We start from the raw sequence: 20042 nt of genomic DNA on the forward strand, positions 1-20042 counted from the left end.
GTGACGCCATCGAAAAAATTTTTTTGTCAAAAGTTACCTTACGTCACAAGAATCTTGTGTGCCAAATTTAATCCAAAAAGACCCACTAGATCAAAAGTTAAGGGATGGTACAGGAAAAGCCCCCCCCCTAGTTCTGAACCGCCCCTAAAAGCCTAGGTTGAATAGGGTTAACAAGTTGAGGTAACACTCCGTGGGACGTGGGAGGAGTATTACTTATCGACCGACGGGGGATGCGCCGCTGATGTAAGAAAAAATGGATCCTATTTCTATGCTAACTTTCTTGTATTAAGGGACCTGAATGAGACTTGAGTCTCAATGACCCTGTATGGGTCGACCCTGTATGTTTTTATGGTAGCTGAAAAAGAGACGAAAAAGGTAAACTGTCCCAGCAGCACATCCCTATTGGTCCTTTTACCCAAATACGTTTCCCCGTGGCAATGTCATGTTTTTCAAGAAGGCTTTTAACTCCAGATAATCCACAAAATTGCCCAGTATTTGAAAACTACTTCATCATTTCTACGTTTGTCTATAAAGGATAAAAAGCAAGTGCGAGAAAATTCATCAAGCCAAGATATTCAAAGCAAAAGATGAAATTTTTTATTTAAAAACAGTTATATTTCTTATAATATCATATACATCATTTACGCAAAATTCATTCATACTATACGAAATATAGCTGTTTTTAAATAAAAACATTTCATCTTTTGCTTTGAATATCTTGGCTTGATGAATTTTCTCGGACTTGCTTTCATCTTTTGGAAGATATTTGTCTATCTATACCAAATGTTGTATGATTTTATCCAAATTCTATCATGTGATACAATTGGAAAGTTATATATTCGAACCACCATTTCAACACCATAGTTTGTTTACAATGAAATATTCTTCAGAAGATGAACGATTCACATACAATAATATCACATTCCTATCAACAATACGTGGTCACCTGTGAACTTTTACTTGAATTCATCTCGTCTTCAAAACTAACTTCATCCCCTTCATCATCTTTTAACGTGCGATAATTTCCTTGTTCCTCTGCTTTCCTTTCAAGTTTTGCTTTCTCAATAAGGTCAGCTTTGGCGAGATCGTCTTTCGATAAGTGTTGTACTATTCCAGCGCCGTAAGCGTCGCCAAGAACATTAATCATTGTTCGCACTCGATCCCTTTAATAAAGAAATAATTATACAATAAATTTATCTATATTTCACTTGAATTTTCATAAGGACTTTGTGTGATTCTATCTAATTCACAAAAAAAAATCAATAACGTTGTTTCTGTCAATATCTTTTATTTTAAAGAATCTTTATACACGCTCATTCAAGTATTAAACTTCACGTTAGCCGATTAGCGCCCGATGAACTATGATGATAATTATGTTTTTTTATTGTTATTTCTCAAGGAAGCTCTGTTTAGCACCCAGAAGGGAAGGTACTTACGCAAAAAGAGTTACGAGGGGTGTGGGTCACCGATTTTATCTCGGTAAAGGTCAATTTTTGCTGAAATTTTAGTCTCTCTAAGGGGTCAAGTTTATGACACGACATTGCAACCCTAGGACCCTTGCCGACCTTTGATAAGGAAAAACTAAAAATGTTAAAATAAACATGGAATTTTACCCATTCAGCGTCATTTTAACGGCAAATTTTAGCAAAAGATTATCAAAAACCTTAACGGCAAACCTTGTCTATCGACAAAGGGACTCCATATGGGCTTAGCATTCCTGCCAGATCATCTCATAATATTACTTTGAAGTTTGCAGAGAAAATTCATATTCAAGTACCCCTTCAAGTAACTCTTGCCATCAAACTAAAATAAATATTGAAATTGAAAGCTTAAGTCTAAGTCACGTGACTTACAGGAACCAATCAACGGAGAATATGATAGCAATCATGTCAGTTGGTAGACCAACAGTATCCAATACAATGAGCATGGTGACAAGACCCGCGTGTGGAATGGCTGCTGCTCCTACTGATGCTAAGATTGACGTGAAGCTGAAATAAGAAAATCATAAAAATCCATATGAAATATATTAGTATTTTTATCTACATTTAACTGACTCACGCTAATTCAAACTCGAACAGGGAATATTATTAGGTCAAATTACAGAGATATTCAAATTATAGAAAATATTTTAGAAGGTTTCTTATTAACGGGGACTGGAAGTAAGTTTGAATTATAGAAAGATCCGAAAAACAGAATGTCGAATAAGTGAGAATTTGATGTGTATAAATTCTGTTCCACTTTTCTTCAGACACACTGTATTTATCATGTTGTTTTTTATGTGTTGAAAACACTAAAGCTATACTCGATAATGATAATGCTCGTCTTTAGGAAGTGAAAAAAGGGACTAGGTTGATGAAATTAAAAGCTGAAAAATTCCGAAATTCTATTTCATTTTACTTTGACACGTTTAAAATTCTAATTTTCAATTTTTCTAGATATTTTTACTCGATTTTTCAGCCTTTTTTAGTATTCTTTGAAACTCAAATCGTTAAATAGTTACATTAAGGTTAGTTACCTGATTGCGATGTAGTCGCCGAAGCTAAGTGATTGACCGACCGATTGAGCTGAAATATACGGAAAAGTTCTTATGAGATATTGGAATAATCTTTTTATTATAAATATCAGCGAATCGATGAGTTGCTAAGCTTTAAAACTGCGGAGTAGATGCGCTTCCTCTTAATCATATTACGCATTTTTTTATAAGCAACCAGGTTGTTAAGACTCAAGTGCTCCAATTATCCAATTTTGTTCACTATCTCGTATAGTAAAAGCTTTTTAGATCATCTAACCGGTAAAAAATAGCCAAGGGTATAATATCAGGGGCGGTTGTGGGCAAAGCAAATTTTCACAAAATGAGCTACAATGCTAAGCAACCGCAGTCTTGACCCAAAAATTAAAGCTGCTTAAAAAATGTGTACATCTTCTCCAGTGGGTCATCTTCCCCAGCTGGCACACAACGTTGTTTCAACGTTTATCTAATGTTCATAACGTCCATATAACGTTAGATGAACGTTGAAACAGCATTGTGTGCCAGCATGGTCTCCAGTGGAACCATTTTGAAAAGGTGGTCCAGAAGTCCTTTCTAGGTGCCTGCATTAAAACAAAAGATCGACATTGATAAACCAACAAAAAGCTCCTTCGTCACTCTAAAAGTCAAAAGTTCACTCTCACTCTCCCCGTCGATAATTTCGATACAAAACCGCGAAAACGCTTTGCAAACATCAATCATGTCTGACGACGTTGAAGTATCGTAGTTTTCAAGAACGAGGTTCGCAATTATTTTATGCATTATGAGAAGAGTAATTATTAAAAACTTACCGATAAAGATAGCACTAACAGCTTCATAAAGTGCAGTACCATCCATATTGATTGTGGTGCCAACGGGAAGGATGAATCTGGTAATGCGCTTATCAATCTTCAAGTTCTCTTCCAAACATCTGAACGTTGTTGGCAATGTCGCGGCACTGAAAATCGGAAAGTAGAAATTGAAGTTTATTTTCTTTCCTTAGTAAGACCATAGACATATGATAGACCTAGACTATGCTATAGTCTAAGACAAATCACTATCTAAGAAATAAGCCCAAAGCCGAAGAAAATTCACAAACGGGTTTTTTGCCGAAAAGAGTTTACAGTCGGTAGAGTTTGTCAGTCTTATTTTTCTTCGAAACTTTACCGCCGATTTTTTTTCCATATACCGCCATAACGCCATACCGCCAAATTTTCCCGCCTTTACTATCACTGTAACGGACGATAACATCGTCTAAGTAAGACCTTAAGTCACCAACGGATAAGTAATTGTTAACTACAAGTAGTGTCCATAACTCAAACCTTTTTAACTCGCGCAATCTTTCCTCGACCCTTTAGGTAAAATACCTTTAAACAAGTGTTTTTAGGGACCAGAAGAAAAAGATTTTAATTTCCGGTACATGTTCGAATAAATAGAGACTTCAGCATGCCAATTTCAATTTAATGGTATAATAAGTTAAGAGTGCAGCACACCCCACCACAAATATATCACAGTATCTCATTTATGACCTAAAGCTCTTTTCAAAGATCGAAATTTTTCATATGTGGACTTTATTGGTGGAAAGGAACGATATTTATTCAAAAATTGTGATAAAATCTTTAAAAATTTAAAAGTTATTTCAAAATTACCTTGAATCAGTTCCAAAAGCAGTTGCCATAGCTGGTCCAACACGTGATAAATAAACATAGGGGTTGGTGCGAGTGAAAAAGAAGAAAATGGCGGGAAGAACAATCAGTCCATGGATACCGATACCAAGGATGACAGTCACAATGAATAAAGCAAGTCCTGCAAAGGTTTCATGAATGTTTTCCATTTCGGCAAATCGAGCCATGATTAAACTGCCAATCCCTATTGGTGAATACCTGTATGAATAAAAAAGGAAGAAATCTTGTTTACACGATACAAAGACAAAGAAATCATTGAGTTTTAAGCCGAAAGCCTGGGGGGGCACTCGCGATTCAAAAACGGCCATACGTGCAGCCCAAAATTTTTTCGACCCTTTCATCCTTTCCCGAGCATGAAAAAGTGAAGCCTTATTAATAAGCAAAGGAAAAACTGAGCAAATCACCGGGCTGGAAAAGTGCATTTCACAGCCTGTAACGGGCATGAAATTTACCCGGATGAGAAAATCATTTACGTTCCAAAAAATACACTTTTCCCACACCGGGTGATTTACTCAATTTGAAATTTTTGCCGTTTTTTGGATGACATGACAACAAAATCTACAAGATTAGGAAGAAAGATGAAATCTCCCTTCAAATTATTCTATTGAAATCAGTAAATTTTTTTTCAAAAATAATTTAATTTTCGTTATCTATTTTCGCAAATCGTGCCATTTTTCAAACAGTTTCTTAATTTTTTTTAGGGATTTTGGCAAAAATCCTAATTTAAGAATTTTTGCGAGTATTAAGTTCCGTAAAATTTTCAGAAAAACTCGCAAAACTTGCAAAATAATCCTCGCGTAAATTAATCCGGGTACTCGCTTTTTTAAAGTTCTGAATTCAACCTAAATGTAACTTAAAACAAAAAAAAGGCATTTTTGAAAAAGTTTTGAGGCTTAAGTATACAAGGGATAATTGGTAATTTACAGTTAAAAATGCTCTAAAATATCATTCTTATGTTCAGTTGCCAAATTCCATGATAGTGATATATTCTTAGCATATTTTTAAATAGAGTAAATTCTTACAAAAAAGCGTATATTGCTAAGAATTGAACAAGCACTGATTTGAAAATGACATTTACTTACCACATTACCAGTACAATTAACCGTGTTACAATTGCATTAAAGGTTGTTATAAATGCTAAAAACATTTCAGCTTCTTTTCCCATACTTCCGGCAATTTTCCCGACCGCCATTGCAAACACAATCAAGCCAAGAAAATTTGCATTTCCAGTTTGTTCAAGTCCATCGCCGATCTTTGGTTTTGAGTAATTTTTAACTTTCTTATAAAAGCTTCGTTTATTGAGTGGTGTACTTGGAGAACTTCCTGGAGATTCGAAAATCTCTTTTTTGTTGACCATATCAGTGATTGCAGCTTCAGAGAATCTGGTTACATCAAATGACACTTTATCTTCAGAGAGTAATGTTCCGTTGATGAATTTGATCTTAGTCTTATCCTGCGAAGTAAGATTTTACAGTGAAGTTGAAAATCATATTCATAACCCCCGTGTAACAGAACCGTTAGGATCCCCTACTCCACAGAATAATTTAGCTCAAATGTCGTTCCCAGTAGGAAAAATACCCTTCAATTTTAAACTCAGTGGGAAATCGACTTAGATTTTATCTCAATTTGAAATTCACTAGAAAAAAGTATTCATCCAAAACAATCCTTATTGGATATTTAAGCTGAGAACAATACAATTTCTATCATCCATTGGGAGTTCGATAGAAGTATTCATCCCTTCTGTGGGAAATAGTCTCACCAGGGCTGTGAGGTAGGGAGTCTTTTTCAATAAATAACATTGCTTATAAACTCGGTAATATAGGTTTAAGTATTTAAATTTCAGGCTCTTTAGTACCTGCAGTGCGTGTAAAGTTTAAGTGAACATTGACTTACTTGTTGGACACAGGCTTTAACAATGTTTGAAGGAAACATATTCCTAAATAATAAGCCAGAATCTATGAATTAACAACGACAGAGTACGTAATAGAAGCATATGAATGCTTTTGAAGCCTAGTTTTCTTAAATGTAAACTTACTCTAGAAAAAAACGTGTAATGGAGCTCTACTCAAAACTTATTCCTCTAAGTATGATAACTGAATTGGGAGCCTGAATTGACCAAAAAATTCCAAATATAGAGAGTATACTGTAAATTTTTCAGATCAAATTTATCCCAACTTTTTATTACCTAACAATGTCCATAAAGGAATCAAGTGGTCGAACATCTTTTTGTGGCTCCGAATCTTTCGGCGGCACCATGGCGCTACCCGGCCGAATGGCTGATACTAAGATCAAGCCAATTATTGCTGCAATACATGTTGTCGTCATATAATACGCAATAGCTCGTGCACCAATCTTTCCGGACACTTTTCCGTTTAATCCAGCTAATCCGGTGATCAGGCTAAATGTTATCAGCGGTAGAATTAACATTTTAAGCATCCGTAGCAATAACTCCCCAGGAAAACCGATTGTAATAATCACATTATAGCGTGCCGGTTGACCTAATTTTTGTACCGCATCATTTATGCTTAATCCGATAATTAATCCAATTAATGCTCCTGTTACAATTAAAACGACCAATAAATTTTTCTTAATGAAATTTTTTATCCAATTCCAGATATCACCATTACCGTTTTGATTTTTATTTCGAAAGTAATCACTGCTGTATGATTGTTTCTTATTGTTGTAATTGTTACCATTTGAAAGTCCATTGCTGTCTTTGTTTAACAGCTTATTTTCCATGATTTTAATTTTTAGTAAAATTTTAGTAAATTAGTTAAAATTTCCTGAAAAACAAATAATATGATACATATAAGTACTATAATGAAGTTCAGATATTTCGGGTTTTTAACCTATTAAAGAGGTCCCCCAGCGGACCTTCATTTCACGCATTCACGCAATGTTCTTTCGCAATTAACGCAATTTTTCTTTAATTTTCACGCATTCAAGCATATGAAAATGCCCATTCACGCATTCACGCAAACCGCTAAGGGTTGTATTAAGACATTAAAAATTACTATTATATAAATTAATTCAAACTCCTTTTCTATTTGGAGCCCTTTCTTCAACCTCGAATTTTCATTAAGGTTAAAGTAATTTACCAGATTTCAGAGTAGAGTGTCCGGAAAAAAAAGTAACGTAGAAGGTTGTTGCGTATGTTTAACAAAATGTAAGAAAATATATACCAACACAACAATTGTTTTACAACAGTCAGTATGAATAAAAACAATCAACCTTTCAACAATTCTCATGTCGTTAAAGTTATTCAGAATTGTTTTTGGTAAAGGTTATAAAAGATGTCTCATGACAATCAATATGACACAGAGAGAAACATTGATAAACATTGCAAATTTAGTGAAACACGCACAAGAACTTTTTTCCTACAGAAGTGGTATGACTCGATACTTTTTTCGGGACACCCTGTAGAATATTCAACTTTAATCAATTTATAGCAATATCACATGATTAAAAATCACTGAAAAAACTCGCATACTATAAAATTAATTTGTTAGATTGTACAGAGCCAATTCAATAAATTGTCTTTTATTTTGTTACAATATAATTGGCTTGTCATTCCCTTACTATTGTCTCGCAACTGCAAGATAATTATCACTTTAAATTCTCAGGTCATTATAATAAATCGTCCGAATAAAATGGCGCTTCAAATTAAAAACTTTAATGTAGAAAAGCAGCTAATTCAAAAATGGGTTGGGTTGAGCTTAGTTTTTTTCTTTTAACATACAACACAGCTTATTTTTTCCAATAAGAGACAGTAAAATTGCATTTTTCAAAAGCGATTCGCATTTTTCAAAAGCGATTCGCAATCCTTTTGCCAAAACTTTTTTACATTTATTTAATCAAAACTTCGGGTTCATTACTTTCATTAAGCCATTCCATTAAATAAATTTCTATATAAAGAGGGGGGTCACGAACCTGTTCAAGTCAAAAAACATGTCTTGGAAATGTGTGAATACCCCCTAGAAAGTTGACAAAAAAAACCTTGGAACATTTTCTTTTTATATCTGAATTGACGTTGGACGAACTAAAATCAGTCTTTTTCTCTTGGAAATTTTAGAATAATTTTAGACGCCCCGGAAATTCCGCCTTCAAATATTCGCGCCCACCCCTCTGTATGGATATAAAAAGGAATGGCCCATTATACGTAGATATGGGGGCCTATCATCCCTGTTCCTTGAAATAAAACAAAATTTACTTGATCTCCACCACCATACTGTACCATTATACTATCCTCAAAAAACATTTCTGGAAACTTTATATTCTTCGAAACTTTCAGTTCCAATGGCTCGGGTACGTCTTCAACCAAAAAAAGCAGAAAAGTCTTTAAAATGTGTTCAGATATTCTTTTTCTCGATAAATCTAATATAGTATAGTATACTATAATATGTCTACGGCAAAATGAATCGTAAGACAGATTTAATAAATTATTCTAACATGTTCTTACGATTCCAATCTCTTTACTTTGAAAGCGCAAAAATTCCTTTACCCTAAAATTGAGTAAACATGTCAAGCAAAAAAAAATAGCAAACGTGTTATAGAAAATTTGAGTCTGTCTTAAATAGACGGATATGTGAAAAACATTTTACATAATGAGGCTCAAACTAATTCCATCGATTAGCTATGTAGTAGTAGGAGCTGGTTGATGTCGATTTCTCGAAAATATTCTAATAATCATTGAAAGCAATGGTTTTCCCATCCCCATTGGTACTTTAATTTTTTCATTTTATCCTTACTGGTCAAAAGATTTTGATTGGATCACCTACATATAAGAGTGTTGTAAAATTTGACTCGAACAAAGCGGTTTGTTGCAAGTGCGTAATGTAGACACATGGGTTGGAATGATTCGATGGTTCTTACCTACGAACAAGCAGTCTAGACGCTTTTTTACTGGTCCTTGTTTTTGTATACACAATCCAGTAGTCGTACCCCCCTCTAGAGTCGCACATAAATATGTTTAGAAAAACCCATTGTCATTCACCCATTTACCAGATATTTTCAGATTTATTTACCCCCCCCCCCCCCCCCCCCCCCCCCCCAAAATAAAAAAAATATATATTCCAATATTCTTCGTTATTCTTCTCACGTGTAAAAGTATCTTTACCTATAGGAAATTCTCTCCCTAGCAACAAACTGTAACAAGCTCAAGATAAATACTATCTTGAAACATTTTCCTGTGATTCATTGATGAAAAACTCTTATACTTTCTATACCACACTACGATAGGGAAAAACAAAAACAAAAATCCATTTTGCTTCAAAATATTATTTCTTCTTTATTTCATTTATAGCCATGAAAAAAGATTTCTCATTTTCTTGAAATTTCACAAACCTTTAAAAAAGGGCTCAGCATGAATTAAGTATAACTATTTTTCAAGGCTAATGTGTATTTTGAAGAATTTTACTGTCAAAATTGATCAAACTTTCTAGTCTCGATTCCCAGACCATTATTCTTATTACACAATACGCAATTCTCCTACAAAGTAAAAATAGGAGTATGTCTGCCATAAGAAAAACCGCGCGAGAGAGTGTTTTGAATATTTTTTCCTCTTTTGACGAGCGCATTTCTCTTTTGCAGTACTGTTCACCTTTTAGTGTTTGATAATTAGGTGAAGCTGATTATAGACCTGGAATTTTAAATTATTAGTCTAGATCTAGACTACAAACTTTCTAGAAAGTATGTTTTAGTATATGCGGCTTCTCTTGTCCTTGTGAAATTTTTGGAAAATCCAAAGAAAGCCGGTAAATAAACTCCATAATTCGAACTATCTAGCTTTGGTCCCTTGATGTCCTAGATTGAATGTTACGCTAATATTATGCGTCACTATTCGAATAACTCTTTACAATTCACAGGCTTACTAAAGTATATTCACGATAAGTGTGCACTAACACATGAGATGTAGTAATCACCAATTGAATATTGCAAATTTCAAATTATATTTCCTAGTAAAAGTATATATTTTTGAAATCGCCAAGCTTCCAAAAATGTAAAAAATAACGTTTATACGACCTATCTATAAAAAGTTAAATTTGTTTCTTCATTTTTCTTCATGTTCAATTTTCAAATTTCACGGAAAAAACTAACAGTAAATTGATAAGCTCCTTCCTACCTTCCCAACGATACCAAACTTTTTAAGATTGAAGCATTGGTTAAGAAAAAACAAGCAAAACAAAATTTAGTGCACACTTATCGTGAATAGACTTTAATTCGCTCTTGGTTTACGGATTATATGGTGAGATGATGACTTTTTGGTACCTTTGAGAAAATCTTGTAGCTATCTCCACAATAATTCGAACTCCAACGATTACTGACTCTCTCTTTACTCTTTAGAATTCTTGACTCTTCTTCTCAAAAACATCTTAAATTGCTAAAATTTAATCCAATCAATTCTGTACTCATTTTCTTCTGTTTCTTTGTTTTGAGAAAAAGATTTCTTTAAGATTTTTCTCACTTTCATTTTCACCACAATTTTGTTGCAAGATTGATAGAGTATAATCTTATGTTGGTTAACAGGTGTTTAACACATATCTCTCATGGCATCAACTAGAAAAAAATAAGGCGATAATTTCTAACCGGAAAAACACGTAATTCAATGGCTTTCTACTAAACTTCCTGCTAATATTTTCTACTCAAGTTTTACGGCCGATAGATTTGTATAGATTGAAAAAAATCGATTGCGACTTGGGAAGTGTAACTCTGACGACCATGGCAGAGTAATTTTGATAAATCTTAACATCAATTTTATGGTACATGCTTTTTTTATATGAATACTATACTTCATAAGAATATTTATGATGAAATTAGCCAATAATTAAGAATACAGTACCACCATCATGGACTTTAGCAACTGAAACTAAGAATGCCACTTTTAAAGCACTTTACTATTAAATTGCCAATTATTTGCAGCAACGGTAAAAGGTTCCACAAAAATGCCAAATTTTAGCTTGATGTATGTATAACATGCTAGATTTTGGCTGAATTTGGATCCTAACCTAAGAAAAGAATACCGTAAGAAAATTTCAGTATGATTTTCACCAAAAAAGTTAAGAATATTCATGATGTATGGGAAAAAAGAAAAACACACTCTTATAAAAACACGTGTATCAGTTGACATTGTGATAGGATCCTGTGGTAAAGATTTTCCCTCCAGATAAAACTATTAGCGCTTTGTAAATATTTCTTACTTTGTCCCCTACCTAAGAAAATGCTTCCTACACAGGCTTGTTGAGATTGATCCAAAACAAAGACAGCGGTTTGAGAAGAAAATAATACGCTAAATAAGAAACTGCTCCGTACTCCATAGGTTTGAACTACTTACCTAAGGTACCAGTATTAAAAACCAACCTTCAATGAAAAGGGAGAAAATGGAGCCACATGTCCTATAACATCATCATACCACCACAGTCTTTCAATCATCACGAAACATACAATAACATAGGTCACACACACAATCACTTACAATCACATAGTAATTTTCATAAATGAATAAAACAGACAAATTGACAGGTCCAATATAATGACTTCCCCTTACACTAAAGATGTCCATTTTCTTTTTACTAATCCTATATCTTTGTAATGCATTTTCAATAAGTGGTTTTGTCTCGCCTTCATGATCATGAGAGGATTATTGCGCTTTCAATTGCCATGGTGATACTAAAATCTAATTGTTCACCAGTAAATGATGCTAATAAAATGTCCTTTTCGTTATAGCCTATTACGCACACACTACTGTATATATTTTTTTCTTTGGCATGTGACAAGTTCTACCTCAGTCTATGGTCTCTGTAACGTTTAGAAACAACGTTTCATTCATCTTTTCAATTTTAATATCATTTCCGATTCTGGTACCCTTACCTCGTTTCTTCATAAGTAATATCATTTCCCTGAGCCCCTTTCTCTAATTCCTTTCTTCCATTTTTCATCATATCATTTCCTATTTGAAATCCCCTCTAGGTCTTTTTTAATTTCCTCTACTATCATTTACTAAAGGAATCCCAAATCTCTGGGGGAATCCTGCTTTATCATTTCTTGCGAAATCCTGTATCATTTCTTAGGTAATAAGATCCATGTCCCATTCCCTTAGTGGAACACCCCTGTATCATTTCCTAATGAAACTCCCATGTCCAACTCATAAGTGGGATTCCCTGAATTATTTCCTAAGAGAAATATCAATGATTCATATCCTAAGTTGCATATCCATGATTTCTCATTTCCTTAGGGGAACACCCCTGTATTATTTCCCTAGAAAAAAAACCCTGTATAATTTCCTAAGTGGAATACCCCTGTATTATTTCCCAAGAGGAATAACCCTGTATCATTTCCTTAGGGGAATACCCCTGTATAATTTCCTAAGTGGAACACCCCTGTATGATTTCCTAAGTGGAATACCCCTGTATCATTTTGTGAGTCAGTTCTTATGTCACACCTTCTGTATCATTATGAATTTCCATTCCTTCCCTTAACTTAAATTCCCTAGTCACAACATCTTGCATCATTTTCTTAATCGAAGTACACTTTTTTTTTACAGCTGTTTGAGCTGTCTTAGACCAAAGATTTTCGCCTGCGGCGCCAAATTAAAAAAGACAGTGATTTTTTGAGTCGCATCAATGTTCCGACTTTAAAATTCGAAATTTCCATGAGCCCAAAGAAAATCAACAAAACGAAGTCTAAGCATATAAATGTGGGGGGCGTACGAGGTTTTGAATTACCGAAATCCCGGCCATTTTTTTGAAAATTACCGTTATCCCGTCCAAAATTTACGAAAATACCGGTCCCGTTGTTTTTCCCATAAAATTACAAAGACTAGAAGTCAAAAATTCGGCAAAATGGAATAGAATGTGTATGAGGTAGATCATTATTTTCGTATTTTGTTTCGATTGCAAAAATTTACAGAGATAAACTACCTTTCTAAAGAAAAAAATGTACCGGGTGTCCCAGAAAAAAGTCCGGACGTTTGATTATGTCAAGGTGGAAATGTTTAGAATAGAAAGACTTTTTTATGTTAATGTAGTACTAAAACTTTGGTGGGTCCTTTTTTCAATTTGAATCATTATTCATTGAGTTATGTCATTTTAAAGTTAAAGCACGCTTTTGAAAATGTTCAAAGATGTTCAAAAAATAGCACAGTTTCACGAAAGGAGTTTCGAGTTTATCTTGATTACTCTACCAAACCTTTTTGCTGGATAAAGATTAAAACTACAATCTAGCCCTTCGGGCTATGATAAATTATTGAATAAAAACACCCAAGGGATTCACCCAAGGAACAAGAACAAGCGTGCAAAATTTGAAGACTCCAGCCTGCCCCACAGTTTCGAGGTGACAGACAGATACACATACACAGACAGACATTCTAGCTCAACGTTACGAACCCAACGTTCTCTTCCCTGTATTAAAAAGCCTCAAAAAGCCTCAAAATAAACCCATTTCTTATTTTTTTGGGGAGTTTTTCGCGTTTTTTTTTACCTTTTTGCTGACTCGTGTGACAAGCTTTTTCTATAGTCCGAAAGTTTTATGTACCGTCTATGTATGACTTTTACCGAAATACCGTTGTTTTTTATTAGAATTACCTCATCCCGGACGAAAAATCAGGTGTTTTACCGTCACCGTGGCTATTGCAAAATACCGTTTTCCGAATACTTTTTATCGTTTTTACCGCTTCCCGGCCCTAAATTAGACCTTATCCCGAGTACCGTCAGATCGTACGCCCCCCACATAAATGAGCATAAATAAAGGCTGAAAATAAGATTTTGCTAAGCATATTGAGCCTCGAACCGATATGCTTATATAAAAAAGAGTATACCTATAACTGATGTCCTATATTAGAGCCCCATGTATCATTTTTCATATTCTGAGCTTTCTTTCTACCAAATGAAAACAAAAAGTAATAGATTCATGAGTAAAATCATAGTTTTCGAAATCCTATTAAGATCTAAGAGCTGCAGCATTCACATCAGAAACTCAAAAGTTTTGAATGGATTCTTGAAAATTTTAAAAATTGATGGAATATTAAAAGACTAGTATTTACTATTAGGTGGTTTTTGGGAGTGTTTTCTCTTAGCATGTGAGCTCCCCTCGATCAATAGAAGATCATAATATCCGAAGATCAGAGCTCTCTGAATCAAATGATTCTGTTTAGTGAATATATATTATATTTCTATCAGAAATTTTAACATTCAAAATTTGATTAATTCACTCCAATCTAAAGTATTACTTATTTATAAAATAATTTTTAAATCAAGCATGAATTAACTAGATTACAAATCTACTTCATTTTCAATGTCTATGATTAATGAGCTTTCACTTTCTTCTGAATACGAACGGCTCCTTTGTGTACCACCATTAATGAAATTCCCAGCTAGTTCATGATGAGTGTGGGTACTCAAATGAAATTTTAATTCGAACTCCATGGAGAAAGTTTTAGCACACACTCCACATGAAAATGTCTTTAATTTCTCGTGTGTCCGTCGGACGTGGCTATCGTGCGCCGCGTGTGACGCAAATGCTTTCCCGCAAAATTTACATTTGAACGGCCGTTCACCATTGTGCTGTCTCAAATGCGTCCGCAATATTGAGGATGCGGTAAACGACTTCGGACAATGCGGACAGGCATACGGTCGTTCCCCGGTATGTACTCGAGAATGCTTATTCAAACTGCTTGACTGTGAAAATCGTTTACCACAAATTTTACAAACATGAGGTCGATATTTTTGATGGACGTGTAAAATATGGATTCTAAGTCGATCTTTCTTCTCGAATGATCGCTGACATAGATGGCAAGGGAATTTTCGATCTCCTTTGTCCACACAACGTGTATATTTCAAATGTTTTTCACGGTAATATTCGTAAGAGAAAATTTTACCACATCGATTGCATGGAAAACTTCCCGCTTTTGCCTCTAAATGAAAAAGAAATTAGGATAAAAATGAAAATTTTTAAACGAAAATTGGCGAAAGAGTGACTAATGTTCCTTGAATCCGATAAAAATGGTTGTTCTTTGACTTTAAAAAGGCATTAAAGTCTAGAAATATGCTGAAAATTTTATATTTATTACGATTTTCAATTTTCTAAAGAGTTTTTCGCGAGCATAAACTTTTGCGAAAAAGGCCAAAATTCGCGAAAATCGCAAAAGTTTCTGCTCGCGAAAGTTTGTTCACCTAAAGTATACAAATCCCAACAGTTACTTCACAAGGAGAATGGGTGCAAGGGCCAGGTGACGTCGTATTCATTTGTGGCCGTGAAAATAGGCTATACCACAGAACTATCCAAACTTTTGCGATGATTTTGGCGCTTTTGATGGTGAGCACCTCAACAAAAACCGGCATTTTTTATTCTGTTTCTTTTGATTTTTAAGGAACTTTTGGATTGTTTTGGATAAGTACAGTATACTTTCACAATCGCAGCTCGTATTTTAAAGTAAGCTCAAGATGTAATACACCTTTTCGACCGTAGTCACGCGGGCATTTTTTTGCCCGCCTTATCCCACTAAAACCGTCCCAAACCTTTTTTGTCGCATTTTTCTATTGTCTATTGGTGCGAAAAAAGGACTGGGACGGTTTTAGTGGGATAAAGCGGACAAAAAGATACCAACGTGGCCATTGGTGGCTACGGTCGAAAAGGTGTATACTCTCGCTTTTAGTCACAGATTTAATAGGATTTGTGCATTTGTTACATGCTTTTTTCGATTCCATTTAAAGGGGGGAAATGCACAAATCGGTGCAGATTTTCCTTAAGAAAGACATTGAAAACAATTGATTTGTTGTTATTATTCAATTGACATTTGAATTCATGAACTCGTTTCTATTGTTGTTGCCTTTGTAAAACTTTTAGTATCAGTTCGCAAAAGAGTATGTTCAAGCATAAAAAGTTGATAACTGCAATGATGTACTCGTAGAAAAATATCTTGTCTTCAAAACACCATGAACATATAAACGACTGGACATCTATCTTTTATTGTTCTCTTTGAAGCGAGCTTCGTTGCCGCCTGTAGTTCAAAATTGGTATAAAAAATCCGACAATATTCCGTCATAATTTTATTTCTTTGAATTGTTTAGGTAAAATGATTGATCGAGCTTGAACATTACTTCTAATGCACAAAAAAATTATTTTCAATTTTTTCACGAGTTTGCAATATATTTTATCAACATTTTCAACTCTGAAATGCAGAATTTCAACTGCGTGTATACTTTTGAATCCCTTTTGTAACTCCAATAATTTTTTTTATGACTTGAAAAAAATAGCTTGCCAAAGTTGAGAGCCTGTGTCATAAGAATATCGAAATTAGAATGTGACACTCTCTAAAATCATTAGACACTTTCAAGTCAAGATTTGAAAATATTAGTCGGAGTTTTGACAAACTGACGATGATTTTGCCTCTGTTATCTTTGTTATGATATAGATAAAAGACTTGAGAAAAGTAGAACAACAGAGACTTTTGTCGAAGTTTTGACGTTGTTAGCAAGGTATTCCCAAGAGGTATATCATCAAAATTTATTGTTTCATTTGATCATTTAACGAGGCGGCAACGAAGCTAGCAGTGTTATCTTCAAAACTACAAAGGAGATGGATGTCCAGTCGTTTATATTTTCATGAAAACACGTATCCTATGAAATAGGCTCAAACCAAAATTGGAAATATTATTTCTATGTACTTTAAAAAGAGAAATGAATAATTTTACCTATCAAAGCTGATTCCTTCTCCATTTCTCTATCTGCAGGCGGAGAAAATTGCTTGCGAGGTATGCTTGTTGTTGTGCTCGATTTTATTGCCATTGGAAAACCCATGTAATTGAAATATGTTTCACCGTACCATACCAAAAGTTCTGTATCTGGTTGAATATCTTCTATGACTTCATAATAAAGTTGATCTCCTCTTTGTAAAACTGACAAATTTTGTTCTTTTGCATATCGAGCTGAATTGACGAATTTCATCCAGCATGAATTGTCACGTGTTGGACAAATGTAGTGAAGGAGGCTACCATCTTTGTTGAAAACTTCCCAAGAATTTTCGAGATTTATTTCATGGCTATTGTTGGCCCTTATTATTTTACCTTTAAATGGTCCATACGTGGTGCCCTTTTTTATTGCTTCACTTGCAAAGATTCCTGAGGTAGATCAGAACATAAGAAATACATTCAACAAAATTTCAAATTTTTCACTATTGAACCAAAATCGTTAATGTTATTCGAATTTTGGAATTCTAATATTTAAACAGGGCGTCACTTCTCGACATTCCATGTCGGGTATATCCGTCATCAGTCTTAAAAGGATTACAGAATGAAATGCTTTTCCAATTTATCATCATGTAAAGCGAGGGGCAAATCACTAAAATAAATCTCGTACACAATTTTATAAATCAAAAATAAATCAAAAATAAATCATAAATCAAAAATAAATCAAAAATCAGAAAATCAGAATCATAAATCAAAAATAAATCAAATAGATAATAAACATAAATCAAAATAAAATCAATAAAATAAAAATCAAAATAAATCAAAAAAATCAAAAAAATAAATCAAATAAATCAAATAAATAAAAATCAAAAATAAAAATAAATAAAAAATAAATAAAAAATCTTTCGAAAAAAAATTGACTTTTCAACTTTTTTTATTTTTTCAAAAATAAATCATAAATAAATAAAAAATAAATAAAAAATCTTTCGAAAAAAAATTGACTTTTCAACTTTTTTTATTTTTTTTGATAAGTATTTTGAGTATCAATTCGTTATAATTTGAAAAAAAAATTCCATAAAATTACTCTTATTCATAAATTAGAAATAAATCAAAAATAATTCAAAAATAAATCATAAATAAATCATAAATCAAAAATAAATCAAAAATAAATCATAAATCAAAAATAAATCAAAAATAAATCATAAATCAAAAATAAATCGAAAATAAATCATAAATCAAAAATAAATCAAAAATAAATCTCGTACACCATTTTACGAGTGATTTGCCCCTCGATGTAAAGCTTCCCCCGAAGGTTTCGTTTAGGAATTAGAACTACAGACCTTTTCATAAATTGCATCACGGACATCACTTACCTCGTATTCAAACAATGGTGATTATGTCCCTTGAGACATTAAATGATTTTTTTATGAATAGAAAGTAGTTTCAATAAAATCCGCTGAGAGTTAATCATCTTGGTAATAATTTCAAAGCGAGGCAAGTGATGTTCGCAACGTAATTTATGAAAAGGTCTATTTAAATGGAAATCCAAAATACCTACACGAAACCGACACCAGGAATGATACTCACAACTGAGCTTTGTGACGAATTATTTTATTTGTAAAAACTTTTCATACCTTTATGAGATATTGGTCCAATGTGAAGCCTTTTCATCACCAATGTTTTTGGAAGAATGAGATCTTGCTCAAATGTACATTCTAAAAAGCAATTAGAAATGAGATGTCAAAACCTCGGGGAGGGGGGCACTGACCTTGACGACCGACGAGGACGTGCCGCTGGAGTTTGAAAAGTTGACAATGTCAGATATGAATTTTTGGTAAAATGGTAACCTTGTCAGAACGAAAAATTGAAAATCTTTCCATTTTCCACCCTAACAAGTGGCAAAAATGACTAAAAGTAGACGAAAAAATTAAACTTTTACCATGAAAAATTGTCCAAATAACCAAAATTGGACCCTGTCAGAAACACATCTTGAAAATTAGTAGCTTTGGGACTCTATCAGATATCTTTAGAGCTTAAAAAGGGACCCTGACCAGCGGCACGACCAGTACCCAATTTTGCCTGAGTGCCCCCCCCCCCCCGTCAGGATCAAAGCAAAACGAATCCAAGGTTTGGAGACATAAGTACTTGATCATACCAATGGTCCTGCCATTAGCTAACCACGGCTAACGGAGAAACGCTAGGGGTAATCAATTAATTTTTAGGTGTGACTCTAAAGGGTAAGTTTTATTAGACTAAAAGGGTCAACATGTATAGTCAAATTTGGCCAAATTTCATCTGTTTATATTTTCAAATTTTTTTAGGTATTTTTATCAATTTTCCTTATAAGGTCTGCAAAGTCTTAAAATATTATTAACTTGCTCTTGGTATTTTGGCAATCAAATTGTTATTACATAGTTTGTTCTTTCAAAAATCGTGCAGTGGCATGAAATTTTATGGAAAGGATTCTGTTGACAATATATAAATCATAATAAGATAGCTTACCATTTGTAGGACTTGTGCAAAGTCCTGAAAGTGAATGTGAAGTTTTCTGTCGATCACAACGATCGCCTACATATCCATACAACACTGCATCAACATCTTCTCTTGAAAAATTATAATTCATCGAGTGCATTTTCATTTGTGGCGGGGAGCTGTGAGGTGACCGAAAGTTCTTGACTTTGTTGATCGGTAGAATCTTAGGTGGTAGCCAATTTGTGTAATTATCCTCTGCTAGATGTGGCGGTAAATACGGTTGATGCAGACCCATTGGTGGAGCAGGATACGGTGTCATATAGCTTGCGTATGGAAAAATAGATTTACGGTACAACCGACCCTGATTTATATGATTATTTTTTGCGTTGTTGAGCTTGATCATTCTACCTCCTGCGTACTCTCGGTTAATCATCAACTTCTCCATTACGCCCGGCGTGGAAGTCAATGAACGCTCGTTCGATAGCGCATTAAATTACAATGAACTGATAATCGATTTAGTAAGTCGTATTTATAGTGTCAAATGTGTTTGTACCAAAACAAGAAAACTTTGTTCCAGAAGGTCACAGATGTGACTTAAACAAAATAAAAACTAGTGTGACATTCAACGGGTCCTATATACAAGAAAACCAATTCTCATTTTTGTTTTGAATAAAAGAATGTGTTAGAAACACTTGAATAT

At 33.9% G+C, this 20042-nt stretch overlaps 2 protein-coding genes across 2 annotated transcripts; both read right to left on the reverse strand.

Moving 5' to 3' along the window:
* Positions 1-612: 612 nt before the first annotated feature.
* LOC136808203 (excitatory amino acid transporter-like) lies at positions 613-6978 on the reverse strand. The gene is made up of 8 exons (XM_067064740.1): positions 6377-6978; positions 6085-6127; positions 5274-5644; positions 4156-4389; positions 3319-3464; positions 2516-2564; positions 1854-1988; positions 613-1163 (listed from the first exon to the last, which is right to left on the reverse strand). Exons 1-8 carry the CDS (start codon positions 6928-6930, stop codon positions 929-931), a joined length of 1767 nt encoding a protein of 588 aa, XP_066920841.1. The 5' UTR covers positions 6931-6978; the 3' UTR covers positions 613-928.
* A 7279-nt stretch (positions 6979-14257) lies between these two features.
* Positions 14258-19970, reverse strand: LOC136808182 (PR domain zinc finger protein 14-like). Its single transcript, XM_067064721.1, has 4 exons — positions 19373-19970; positions 18505-18585; positions 16877-17302; positions 14258-15097 (listed from the first exon to the last, which is right to left on the reverse strand). The coding sequence occupies exons 1-4, from the start codon at positions 19785-19787 to the stop codon at positions 14457-14459; spliced, it is 1563 nt and encodes a 520-aa protein (XP_066920822.1). The 5' UTR covers positions 19788-19970; the 3' UTR covers positions 14258-14456.
* Between the last annotated feature and the right edge of the window lie 72 nt (positions 19971-20042).

This window comes from Clytia hemisphaerica, unplaced genomic scaffold, assembly GCF_902728285.1.
Source record: "Clytia hemisphaerica strain Z4C2 unplaced genomic scaffold, Clytia hemisphaerica genome assembly, whole genome shotgun sequence".
In the NCBI taxonomy this organism is placed as follows: domain Eukaryota; kingdom Metazoa; phylum Cnidaria; class Hydrozoa; order Leptothecata; family Clytiidae; genus Clytia; species Clytia hemisphaerica.

Coding starts and splice junctions, on each gene's coding strand:
- LOC136808203 (XM_067064740.1), bottom strand. CDS start 6,930: ATGGAAAATAAGCTGTTAAACAAAGACAGCAATGGACTTTCAAATGGT. Junction 6,128..6,376: donor TCCTTTATGGACATTGTTAG/GTAATAAAAAGT, acceptor CTTATTATTTAG/GAATATGTTTCCTTCAAACA. Junction 3,465..4,155: donor GCTTTTGGAACTGATTCAAG/GTAATTTTGAAA, acceptor TCCGATTTTCAG/TGCCGCGACATTGCCAACAA.
- LOC136808182 (XM_067064721.1), bottom strand. CDS start 19,787: ATGGAGAAGTTGATGATTAACCGAGAGTACGCAGGAGGTAGAATGATC. Junction 18,586..19,372: donor TTGCACAAGTCCTACAAATG/GTAAGCTATCTT, acceptor ATTGCTTTTTAG/AATGTACATTTGAGCAAGAT. Junction 15,098..16,876: donor GAAGGAATCAGCTTTGATAG/GTAAAATTATTC, acceptor TTTTTCATTTAG/AGGCAAAAGCGGGAAGTTTT.